This window comes from Mustelus asterias, chromosome 16, assembly GCF_964213995.1.
Source record: "Mustelus asterias chromosome 16, sMusAst1.hap1.1, whole genome shotgun sequence".
Lineage (NCBI taxonomy): Eukaryota > Metazoa > Chordata > Chondrichthyes > Carcharhiniformes > Triakidae > Mustelus > Mustelus asterias.
Window position 1 is genome coordinate 36,110,906 of NC_135816.1, and position 12,200 is coordinate 36,123,105.

The following is a 12,200-nucleotide window of genomic DNA, read 5'->3' on the forward strand; positions in this document are numbered from 1 at the left end:
GCACTGAGCCGCGTTTACGATCCGCCCCGCCATAAAGGGCGCTGTGCGGGGAGAATACTGTGGAGCATGCGCACTGAGCCGTGTTTACAGTCCGCCCATACAGGGGGAGGTACCGTAGAGCATGCGCACTGAACACCGATTACCCTCCTATGTCTTTGCCCCTCCATAGGAGGCACTAAAACAACATTCTACCCTTTAACGATAAAAACATAGCTATCGCCTTAAAATGTGAACGGGGACATATTTGTTGTATATGCCTACTGTCAGTCCTATGACCTCAAAATCTACATGTTGAATTTATTATCCCCTCGATTGAACATTTAACATGACAGATGTGAAGGTGTGTTCCCGTACGTCGGCCAAGACCACACTCAGAGCTGTCAACTGAGCCCCGCCTCGGCGCAGGCGCAGTCGGCTGAAGACCACCTACAACTTCCTGGGTCAAAGGTGAGTGACGTGGCCGCGGAGTTTGATGTTGGGAAGTTGCAGGTGAGAGGGGGCCGGCAGTGGCGCTGGTTCTGTGAGGCACTGGGTGTGCAGCTGGTTGAAGTGCGGCTAATGGTCCGTCTGACTGTTGGTCATTATTGACTGTCAGAGGGACTTGGGGTGGCACAGTGGTTAGCACTGCTGCCTCACAGCGCCAGGGACCCGGGTTCAATTCCCGGCTTGGATCATTGTCTGTGTGGAGTCTGCACATCCTCCCCGTGTCTCTGGTTGTGCTGGTTGGGTGCATTGATCATGCTAAATTCTCCCTCCCGTGTACCCGAACAGGCGCTGGAGTGTGGCGACTAGGGGATTTTCACAGTGACTTCATTGCAGTGTTCACAGAAATCACAGATTCCCTACAGTGCAGAAAGAGGCCATTTGGCCCATCGTGCCTGCACCGACCACAATCCCACCCAGGTCATACCCCCATATCCCTACATATTTACCCACTAATCCCTCTAACCTACACATCTCAGGACACTAAGGGGCAATTTTAGCATAGCCAATCAACCTAACCCTCACATCTTTGGAGTGTGGGAGGAAACCGGAGCACCCGGAGGAAACCCACACAGACACGAGGAGAATGTGCAAAGTCCACACAGACAGTGACCCAAGCCGGGAATCGAACCCAGGTCCCTGGAGCTGTGAAGCAGCAGTGCTATCGTGCTGCCCTGTAAGCAAGCCTACTTGTGACACTAGTAAATAAACTTTAAACTCTGGGTCCATTCTGACAGTGTGCATCCCATTATTGGGCCAATGTTATATTTCAATGTGCAACTTATCTGCTTTATCTTGGTTGTTGGTTTAATTTGATCACGTGCTCTGTGAAATGACTTCATTAAGTTGGGTGACGTGGCTTTGCGCTTTATTGCATCTTTTTTAATGTGTGGACTTTGCCTAATGAATGCACTGCACTACTGAAGTTCCTCCCTTCCTCCAGAGTAAACCTACTTGCTTTGGTAATTATCCAGTTCCAGCTAGAGGAATTGTAAAATAAAGACTGGCCTTTCATGACCTCAGAATGTCCCAAAGCACTTTTCAAAAGGCTTTTATTTGGCTGCAGTGCTGACACTGTGGTAATATAGGAAATGCAACAGCCAATTTGCACAACTAAGTCCAATAAAATGCATTGTTATAATGACTGGATAAATGTGTTTCAGTGATGTTGAAAGATAAAAATAGGCCAGTTGTCAGAGCCAATATTCCCTCTTAAAAATGTGCATGTGTGATCACGTAGCAATCTGAAATGTGCTGTATTAAAACAATTTTCAGTCTGAAAGGAATCTTTAGCATAATCTAAGTCATGACTTTTAAAAAGCAAACTGCCCATGGACAAATAGTAGTACTCAGAACTATGGGGTAGCACGGTGCTGTCTCACGGCTCCAAGGACCTGGGTTCGATTCCCGGCTTGGGTCACTGTCTGTGTGGAGTTTGCACTTTCTCCCCGTGTCTGTGTAGGTTTCCTCCGGGTGCCCCAGTTTCCTCCCACAGTCCAAAGATGTGTGGGTTAGGCTGATTGGCCATGCTAAATTGCCCCTTACTGTCCCAGGATGCATAGGTTAGTGGGATTAGCAGGGTAAATATGTGGGGTTACAGGAATAGTGCCTGGGTGGGATTGTTGTCGGTGCAGGCTCGATAGGCTAAATGGTGGCCTCCTGCACTGGAGGGATTCCATGAGGTTTGTAGCCTGCCCAGTAACATAGAAAATTTAGAGGAAGTGTTGACTAGGACCATAGAAATAACTCTCCTGCTCTTACAGATACTTTCATAATAACTAGGAGCAGGCAATTAATTCCCTCAAGTCTGCTCTGTCATTCAGTACACGGGGCATGGTAGCACAGTGGTTAGCACTGCTGCTTCACAGCTCCAGGGACCTGGGTTTGATTCCTGGCTTGAGTCACTGACTGTGTGGAGTTTGCACGTTCTTCCTGTGTCTGCGAGGGTTTCCTCCGGGTGCTCCGGTTTCCTCCCACAGTCCAAAGATGTGCGGATAGGTTAATCGGCCATGCTAAATTGCCCCTCTGTCCCAGGATGTGTAGGTTAGAGGGATTAGCGGGTAAATATGTGGGGATATGGGGATAGGGCCTGGGTGGGTTTGTGGTCGATGCAGACTCAATGGGCCGAATGGACTCTTTCTGCACTGTAGGGTTTTTATGATTCTATGAATCATGGTTGATCTTGTCTTGTCCTCAACTCCACTTTCCTGCCCATTCTCCATAACCCTTCAATCATTACTAATTAAAACCCGTGGGCTCCTCAAATTTATTCAATATCTTGGCATCCACCACATCCTGGGATAGTGAATTCCACACATTCTCAATCCTTGGAATGAAATAGTTTCTCCTCATGTCTCTTTTGTCCTAAAACTATGACCTTTTGTTCTAGATTTCCCCACAGGATGGAGCATTCACTCTGTCTACTTTGCCAATACCATTTATCATCTTATATACCTTAATTAGATCTCCCCTCATTCTTCTAAACGCCAAAGAGTATAGACCTAAACTGCTCAATCTTTCTTCCCTCATCTCTGGAATCAATCTAGTGAACCTCCTCCAAACTGCCTCTAATACCACTACATCCTTCCTCAAATAAGGGCACCAAAACTGTACACAATACCCCAGGTGTGGTTTCACCAAGGCTTGAATAATTGCAGCAACACTTCCTTACTTTTATACTCTATTTCTTTAGCTATAAATGCTAAAATTCCATTTGCTTTCCTTGTTACCTGCTGTATCTCCATACCGGTTTTCTGCAACTTTTGCACCAGGACACCCAGATGCCTCTGCACCAAAGCACCCTGAAGTCTTTCTCCATTTAGATAATAAGTTGCCGTTCCATTTTTTTTACCAAGATGGATAACCTCACACTTATCCATATTAAATTTCATCTCCGAAGACTGCCCTTTCTGTGGCCTTGTGGCAACCGTGGACCATGTCTATGTTTTGTGTCTTAGGCTGCACTCCCTTTTTGTTTTCCTAAAGAACCTTTTATTGATGTTTTGTTTGCACTTCAGTCCCACGCTCCTGATCTACGGACACCTGGTGCGGAGAGGGGAGGGTCGGGATGGCGACCTCCTCGTGAACCTGCTCCTGGGTCTGACGAAACGCGCCGTTTATAGGTCCAGGCAGCGGGCGATCGACGGGGCCGTCCATCCTGACTGCCCCTCTACCGCGGCTACGTTCGCGGCCAGGTGTCCCTGGAGAGGAAGCATGCGGTGTCCACGGGCACGGTTGACGCCTTCCGTGCCCGTTGGGCACCGCAGGGGTTGGGGTGCATTATCGACCCTAATAATATTTTAATTTGATGTTTTCAAGTTTCCTTTGTACTTTGATTTTTGTTCGGGCTGTTCCCCCTCCTTTTGGGGAGCTGCCCCTTTTACTTTGTCCTGACTTAATTTGAGTTTGTTTATTTGGTTTGACCTTAAAAGAGGCCAAGTCATTAATATAGATTGTAAATATTGGGGCCCAAGGACTGAACCCGGTGGCTTCCCACTAGTTACTTTTTGCCAACCAGAAAAAAGGCCCTTTTATACCAACTCTCTGCCTTCTGTCAGTTAGCCAGTCTTATATCCAAACGAATACATTACCCCTAACCCTTGTGATCTTACCTTGTGTATTAACCTTCTGTGCAGCATCTCCTCAAACATCTCCCTGAAGTTCAGATATTCCACATCTACAGGATTCCCATTTGTTACATCTTCGAAGAACTCTAGCAAATTAGTCAAACATGATTTACCCTTCATAAAACCATGCTGACTCTGATGATTGCGTTTTGACTTTCCAAATATCCTGTATTACTTTCTTAATAATGGATTCTAACAATTTCCCTACACCAGATGTTAAACTAACTGATCATTAGTTTCCTACTTTTTGCCTCCCTCCCTTTTTGAATAAGGGTGTTACATTAGCATTTTTCCAATCCACTGGAACCTTTCCTTCATCCAGGGAATTTTGTGGTAGTAAAACCAATAGATCCACTATCTCCGCTGCCACTTTCTTTAATGCCATCAGGCCCTGGGAACTTGTCTACCTTCAATCCCAATAGTTTGTTGAGTACTATTTCCCTATCTATTGGTTGAAATTAATTATTTCTGTCCATGTAAGAGGGCTGATGTGCCTTGGTTTAATTTCTCATCCTGAAAGATGGCGCCTTCAACATTGCAGCACTTCTTTGGTACATTGGTAGCATAGCCTAGGTTTGGGGTCATGTTTTGGTGTTGAACTTGAACCCACAACTTTCTGATTCTGAGACAAGAGTGCTACCTACTGAGCCATGTCTGATGCCTCAGTAGAACCATTATGTAAGTACCTTAAGAGACCTAAGTAAGTAGGGAAGCCCAAGTGGACTGTGGAAAGCCCTATCAAGTAGCACACTGAGACTTCCACAAGCTTTTGAAGTTGAAACAAAAGGCTACTATTTAATATTAGTGTTATTGGGATTCAGGTTAAGTTTTGGGCATGGGTAACAAATTCTCCAAAAGTAAATGAGTACTTGTTGTAGAAATGAACTTTAATGCTCAACGTGTCAAACCATGCGGCAATCAGCAAATTCTATTAGAATGTTGAACGACAGACTTTCACCCTGAACTTTTTCATGTGAAAAATTGCCATGGTTATGCAACCCACAGAATTAAAATGTTTTTGGAAGTCCTTGAATGCGGTGTTGCTTCCGAAATCCATTCCCATCTTTCCCAGAACTCCAGATGAGATTCTGTAGCCTCCCCTCAGTGTTTTTCTTGGCGGTGGAAGGCAGGGCACTGTTCGCTGGTGCTGTCAATGGGAATTCCCATTTGAAGCCACTCCATGCTGCCAGGAAACCCATGGCAGGGGGGTGCGCTGCCAGCTGGACCAAAGAATCCCACCAGCATGAGCAGCTTGAAAATTCTAGCCTCCATGTTTGAATCTCTCCAATCAGGTTTCTGTTCCTGCCACAGTGCTGAAATGGCTCTTACCAAATTCATAAATTGCATCCTAAATGACGGTGACAAAGCTAAACTTTCTCTTCCCGTCCTTGAACTGTCTGCAGCCTTTGAAACTTGACCACGTTATCCTTCTCCAACTCCTGTTTACTGTAAAGACGGAAGCCATTGTTTTCAGTGCTTACTACAAACTCCTTTTCCTAGCTACTGACTCCATCCCTCTCCGTGGCAACAGCCCGAGATTGAGCCAGTTTGTTCGCAACCTTGGTGCGAGGAGGAGAAACTTCTTCCCTCGAGAGGGTTGTGAATCTTGAATTTTCTACATCGGGAGTTGTAGATGCTTAGTTGATGAATATATTCAAAATCGAGAGTGATAGATTTTTAGATACTCTGGGAATCTAGAGATATCTGATGGATGGGGGCAGAGGAAAGTGAGTTGAGGTAGAAGTTCAGCCATGATCCTGTTTAATAGTGGAGCTGGCTTGCTGGGCCAAATAAACTATTTCTGTTCTTGTGCGTGCCCTTATGAGTGATTATTCATTTATTTATAGGTATTTCAAAAGTGGAGGATACAGGAATGACTGAGGTGGATGACCGACCTGTGGCTCCGGAAGGAAGTTCTATTAATGTTACAGCAGTTGGGGAAAAAGAGTGCAAAGAAGGTGTTGAATTAGAACAGCATTCTGAGACCGAAATTGGCAAGCACGCTACAGACAATACCCAAAATGAGGGCTGTGGGCCCGCTGATGGCATTCATGAAAGCAGTACAAGTAAAGGGAGGGAGCCAGTCAGCATGACAAGAAAGAGACCAGAGTCAAAAGGCTCCAGCCAGCCTGGTTTGACTGAACAACAACCCTTGGGAGTTGCTGACAAGGTAAGCAATGTTAAAGGTTGAATGTTCATGATGATTTTCAGGAACTATTAATTTACCTTACAAATCTTGATGATTCTTGTGTTCGATGGTGTTTCAGTATTCAAGCTCTACTTGAATGTGAACACTTAGCCATATGCATCAGTGACTAAAACTTAAAAATATAGTTCACCATGTAATTCCCACAATAACCTTTACTGATACTTTTGCAGACACAAGAGCTCTCTAGCCAAGAGACAGGAAGTTGGGGCTACTGGGGAAATTGGGGAAAGTCACTGCTTACTACTGCAACAGCCACAGTTGCATCTGTTGGTGAGTTTACTGCTGCTCTTAAACATATTAGTGAATAGTTTATTGCTGAATAGTTTATCTTACGAAGCAGGTTTGATAAATGAAATGAAGCAGTTGCATCAGGATACTGAGTGTAAAATGTCAGCCTGGTAAGAGACTATTAGAAATTTGTTGTTCATGCGATGCAGAGCTAAGGCAGGTAACTCGAGTTGAGGTACAGATCAACCTTAATCTGTTTGCAGGAAGCAGGAGACTGGGTTGGATAGACGACTCCTGCTCTTATGTTCCAAGTTATAACTATTAGAATATTATAATACATGATATGTGTGATTCATTGCATAAACCTGCAATTATTGTGAAATATGTGTTATAGCTTGTATTCTTGTCAATTACACATTGGCTGGATGATTTTTCCTCCTGCAGAAAGAAGAAAAGAAATCTACAACCTATAACAAAACATTGCTGTATTTATTCCTAAACCTTTCAGAGCTTCCAAACTTTTGTCAAAATAAGGGCGGACCAAAAATTAGAGTGCTGGGATTTTCTAAAATGAGAACAGATGAATGTTTTTCTTTCTGACTGGTTTGTATTTTCATTGCCTTAATTTTGGAACTATTTTGCTTCAAAATCAACAGCATACATGGCGGCACAGGGGCACAATGGTTAAAACTGCTGTCTCATAGCACCGGGGACCCAGGTTCGATTCCGGCCTTGGATGACTGTGTGGAGTTTACACAATTTCCTCATGTCTGTGTGGGTTTCCTCTGGGTGCTGCAGGTTCCTTCCACAGTCCAAAAGATGTGCAGGTTAGGTGGATTGGCCATGTTCAAATTGCCCCTTAGGATCCAAATATGTGTAAATTAGGTGGATCAGCCATGGTAAATGCGCAGGGTTCCAGGGATGGGGCAGGGGGGGTGAGCCTGGGTATGATGCTCTTTCAGAGTCAATGCAGACTTGATGAGCTGCTTGGCTTCCTGCACTGTAGGGATTCTATGGCTCTAATATGCGGAAGCTAGTTTTCATTCACAATGGTCTATCATAGACACTTCACAATTTTAGGCATTAGGTGACTGTGTCATGTTCCTACTAGACATGTATGGCATACCCAGCTATAGTTATATATAATTTATATATAAGCAAATTTCTGTCTACACTCTGTCTGAACCACCTTTGTTCTCACCAGTGTGACATGTTCCACTGCTCGTACCCTGTGGTCTCCAAGCAAGAGTTCTAAATCTTACTAAATTACCTCATGCCTACAGGTACTGGTTAAGACTGCCCTCGCATTTTTCCACACACAACCCTCGCAACAGCAGGTAGATGTTTGATCCTATCAGTGTGAGTTGGATTCAAATATTGAGTCACACACGTGGCAGGCCAGTGCATTAACCAATCCTCAACACCTCCTTTTAAAAAGTTAGTATTTGATTTATTAAGTTTAGTCGAGAAATAGTGTCTTGCATCTTTCGCAAATAATTTGAAATTGATCAAAAATGCTTAGACTGTCAGGGAAATTATGAAGCACTTTGGAATTGCTTTTCTGTGTGTAATAATAAATACAAATTGTTGTACAGTCAGTTAGAAGACAGTGGTGCGGAGGTCGAGATGCATTGACAACAGGCTGGCCTTATTTATGCTGTTGTCGAACAGAATAGAACAAAACTGGGCTGGTTGTTTACCCTCAATTTCATTTGAAAAATTATATACAAACAATTTTGAACACTGTTCTTGGCTCTGAATGCAATCCATTTGAATGACTGGGTATTTTGAAAAAGCTATTGAATATGCAGGTTCCTAAATAATCCACGTTCGTGCCTTCTATTTCTACCTCCCATTATAACCTCATTAATTCAACCGATGGACCAGGGTGCCATCCAGAATATGAAATGATATTATAGAAGACATTTCAATGATAAAGTTAATCACTCGTGAAGGCACTGTATTTTCAATCTGTTTATAGCATAAAAGATGCATTTTTTTTAACCTATCATGTGCCTGGAAATCAGTGCAATATTGAGCAGGGCCTGGGGTAAATTATTGTCTAGTGTTATGTTTGTGGAAAGCTCTTTTGATGAAGAAGATTTTTAGTGTATATTTTCTCGGCCTTAAACTATCTGAAATTATGGAAATGGTGAATGAAACTTTTTCTACACGTCTAACAACAAACTTTGCAAAAGTGAGATAGAAGAATAGGTTGAAGCTGACAAGTAAGCTTTAGTGATAGAGAAATTATGGTGAGTTTAGTGGTCCTGAAGAGCCGAAGGAGACTGAAAAAGGCTCTAAAGAGGAGAAAATAACTGAAGCTAATGCTGCTTCAGCTTTTGATACATCGATTTACGTTTGCTGAAAGGCAGGCTTGTTACGCTGCACAAGAGGTTATGCAAATGCACGTTCAGCACCAGAAGAGAAAATGCTGGAAAAACTCAGGTCTGGCAGCATCTGTAAGGAGAGAACAGAGCTGATGTTTCGAGTCCAGATGACCCTTTGTCAAAGCTGGAAGTAAGGGTACAAAGCTGAGTCCTTTGCTGAGAACAGCATGCTCAGCTTCTGAGAAGGGAAGGTCTGAGGGGCTATGGTGAAGACACGGCAAGGGCTGGGGCTCGAAGAGATGGAGTTCGAGGGATTGGGACTGGTGGAGGGCCTGGGATAGGCAGTGGTGTTAAGTTGTTGAAGCTTGCATTCCTTTACATCTGCAAGAAACAGGAAAAGTTTTTTTGTTGAGACATCAAATGATGCAGAGGGTGAAATGAAACTGGGGACAGGGACAGCTTTGAGAGAGAGTAAGACGGTGTTGCTGGAGAGAGATGTCGAGTGTCTTCACGTGGCGGCGCATGGCACTGAGTGTGGCTTTCAGGATGCGGCGAGAACAGCAGTTCAAAGAATGTTGCATGTCCTGGAGGTACCTGTAATCCTAGAGGTTACATGCGGGGTGGAATTTAAGTTGAAATCCACGTGGGGGAATCGGAGACGAAGACAGTCACTGAGGAAGGAAATGTGGCTGTGGAAGCGAGTAAATACCTTGTTCAACACTGAGAGAAATGGAAAGCAGTGAAGGTGGATGGGGCGGGGGGGGGGGGGGGGGGGGGGGAGACATACGAAAATCCTGTCAGAGCAGTACTTCTTCAGGGTAGGCATTCCTGGAAATGAAATGGCAGTGAGTTAAACACTGACTAAAAGCAAATTACTGCAGATGCTGGAATCTGAAACCAAAAGAGAGAATGCTGGAATGCTGGAAAATCTCAGCAGGTCTGGCAGCATCTGTAAGGAGAGAAAAGAGCTGATGTTTTGAGTCCAGATGACCCTTTGTCAAAGCTGGACAAATAGTGCACATGGTCACATTCTGCACTCTGCTTTTTTGCAGAAAAGGCAGAAGGCAAATAGGCAAGTTGATATTCAATAAAGGCTTGTACTAGGGCCCTAATCTCCTAAACCATCTACAGTTTCGGAGACAATTGTAAGAGATGCTGAGGATTAGTTCTCTTGACTATCTGTATACTGTATTATATTATACTTTAATTTATGTTTCTGTACTGTCGAAGATTAGAAGTAAAAGGAATACTGCTCTTTGAGTACTTGCATATCATAAAATTCATGCTAAAAATGTGGTGCTATAATCCATTGGCATAAAATCCCTACAGTGAAGAAGGAGGCCATTCGACCCATCAAGTCTGCACTGGCAACAATCCCACCTAGGTCCTGTCCCCATAACCCCATGTATTTACTCTGCCAGTCCCCCTGACACTAAGGGATAATTTACCATCACCAATCAATCTAACCTTCACATCTTCACATCTTTGGACTGTGGGAGGAAACTGGAGCACCCTGAGGAAACCCACACAGGAACAGGGAGAATGTGCAAACTCCACATAAGCAGTGACCCAAGGCCAGAATTGAACCCGGCGCTGTGAGGCAGTACTGCTAACCATTGTGCCATCATGCTGCTGCTAAAGGAAAAAGGAACTCTCTGTTAACTGGCATTTTTGATTATCCCAATCCCCCCACATGTCAGATAATAAAGATTTTGCCGTATGTGCTTATGAAAATTCTTCTGACTTAAAGATTTCTTCATTTTGGAGTTCGTGTTTCAGGCTATGAGCTTGTACTTTCTCCCAGCTGTAATCTTAAAATTGTTTTGGTCTTCTCAGAATCCGGTAATCCAGTTTGTTGCACAGTCAACTGGTTGCATTGGGTTTGATGATCTGTTTCACATTGGCACCATTTTAATGTGGCAAATAGAAAACAAATGGAAGAGTGATTCATTGCAGAAAGAAGATACATTGATGGCAGCTTTTGATTCATAACCCAAATTCTACAGTAGAACATCCTAATGTCCTAGTATTCAGCTTGTCCAAAATAAACTAAAACCCAGAGAAATTGGAATGTTTATAGTTCCAAAGCAGAATAGATTCCCCCCACCCACTCTGCATCCCTGATAACTTGGTTATTAATACGATACTTACCTCATAATTTGGTGACAGTGAATGGCTTGCTTTGTTAACTTATTCTTCTCATGGCTTCCTGTCTTTTACTTTTATTGCTACAGGTCATGGGATTTCCCACGTGATTGAAAAAGCTGAGTCCTCTCTTGGGATTCCCAGCCCCATAGAAGTTTCAGCAGAAGTGGACGTGTCTAATGGAGGCAAAGGTGATGATAAAAGTTAGCCTCTATCAATGATTACACTTATTTTAGGGTTAAAGATGAAGATGCTTTAAAGAACATTGAGATGCAATCTGCAAATATAGTAAATCTTGAAGGTTTGTCACCTTGATCAGAATGATTTTGCACTCTTCCTTACTTATGGTATGCTCTGATTTTGCAGTACGTCGATAGCAAGCTTTTATGTCTTCCCTCTTGTAGTATAAAATATATTGATTTCTTGTTGCATTGTGGCTCCACGGGCTCCGGTATTTTGCCTAAGCGGCCATTGTTCATGGCTTGAAGTTTGCAATCCCAGTACCAGCGAGCATTGAGACGTTCTATAAAATTTAAGCTCGAAGGGGATTAAGTTAATAAGTGATTTTAGAATAATTTGTTAAGAAGCAATTTGAATATGATCCATGAGCTGTGTAGAGGAAAAGCAGGTGAGGGCTGTTTACCAATTCCAGAGGGCAAATGGATAGACAAAGCCGATTTCTGCAACTGGGGATGGCAGTCTCTTGTCTGTGCTATTCAAAGCCACCTTCTCTTCTGTTCTCTTCCTTCTCAAGCTAATCAAGGTGCTGGGAAGCTCTCTCTCCCAGTCTTCATGCATGTGAAGGAGACTGGGCAGTCAGATCACTTCAAAAGCCTTTTCATGATTTACGTATGGGTCATGAGGTTCAATCTCATCAGGAATGCCTGTAGTAGAAACATGTCCTTTGCAGAGGTAACAGGCCAGTCCTCGCTGTTTAGACAGCAAACTGCAATTGAAACTTTAAGATTCTATAATATTCAATCACTCAAGATTTTAAGAGGTTATGATACAAAATTTTCTTTCCGATTTCACCACCATGAGAGTGTAGGGGTAATGCCACTTGAATCTGATCACTTTTGTGACTCTTGAGGCCAAAAATAATGTGTGCACAAAATTAATATAAAAATGTACTGTTTGGTAACAAACTGACAGGAAAGCTTATTAGAATTATATTTAAAT

The 12,200-nt window shown here is 43.4% G+C and overlaps 1 protein-coding gene across 11 annotated transcripts in view; it reads left to right on the top strand.

The window, feature by feature from the left end:
• The first annotated feature begins 97 nt into the window (after window positions 1-97).
• Window positions 98-12,200, top strand: part of LOC144505100 (protein FAM114A2-like) — a 37,057-nt gene continuing 24,954 nt past the window's right edge. For 6 of the 11 annotated variants that reach the window (XR_013499766.1, XR_013499768.1, XM_078230915.1 and 3 more), the window contains exons 1-4: window positions 439-489; window positions 5,957-6,279; window positions 6,489-6,588; window positions 11,111-11,212. Coding sequence is in view for 7 of the 11 variants with exons in the window: in XM_078230915.1 (XP_078087041.1) it covers window positions 5,983-6,279; window positions 6,489-6,588; window positions 11,111-11,212 (499 nt within the window). In the remaining 4 variants the exon portion in view is untranslated. Of the gene's footprint in view, window positions 490-510; window positions 533-5,956; window positions 6,280-6,488; window positions 6,589-11,110; window positions 11,213-12,200 lie in introns of those variants that run through there. The other 5 variants (XR_013499765.1, XR_013499767.1, XM_078230922.1 and 2 more) reach the window with 5 other exon arrangements.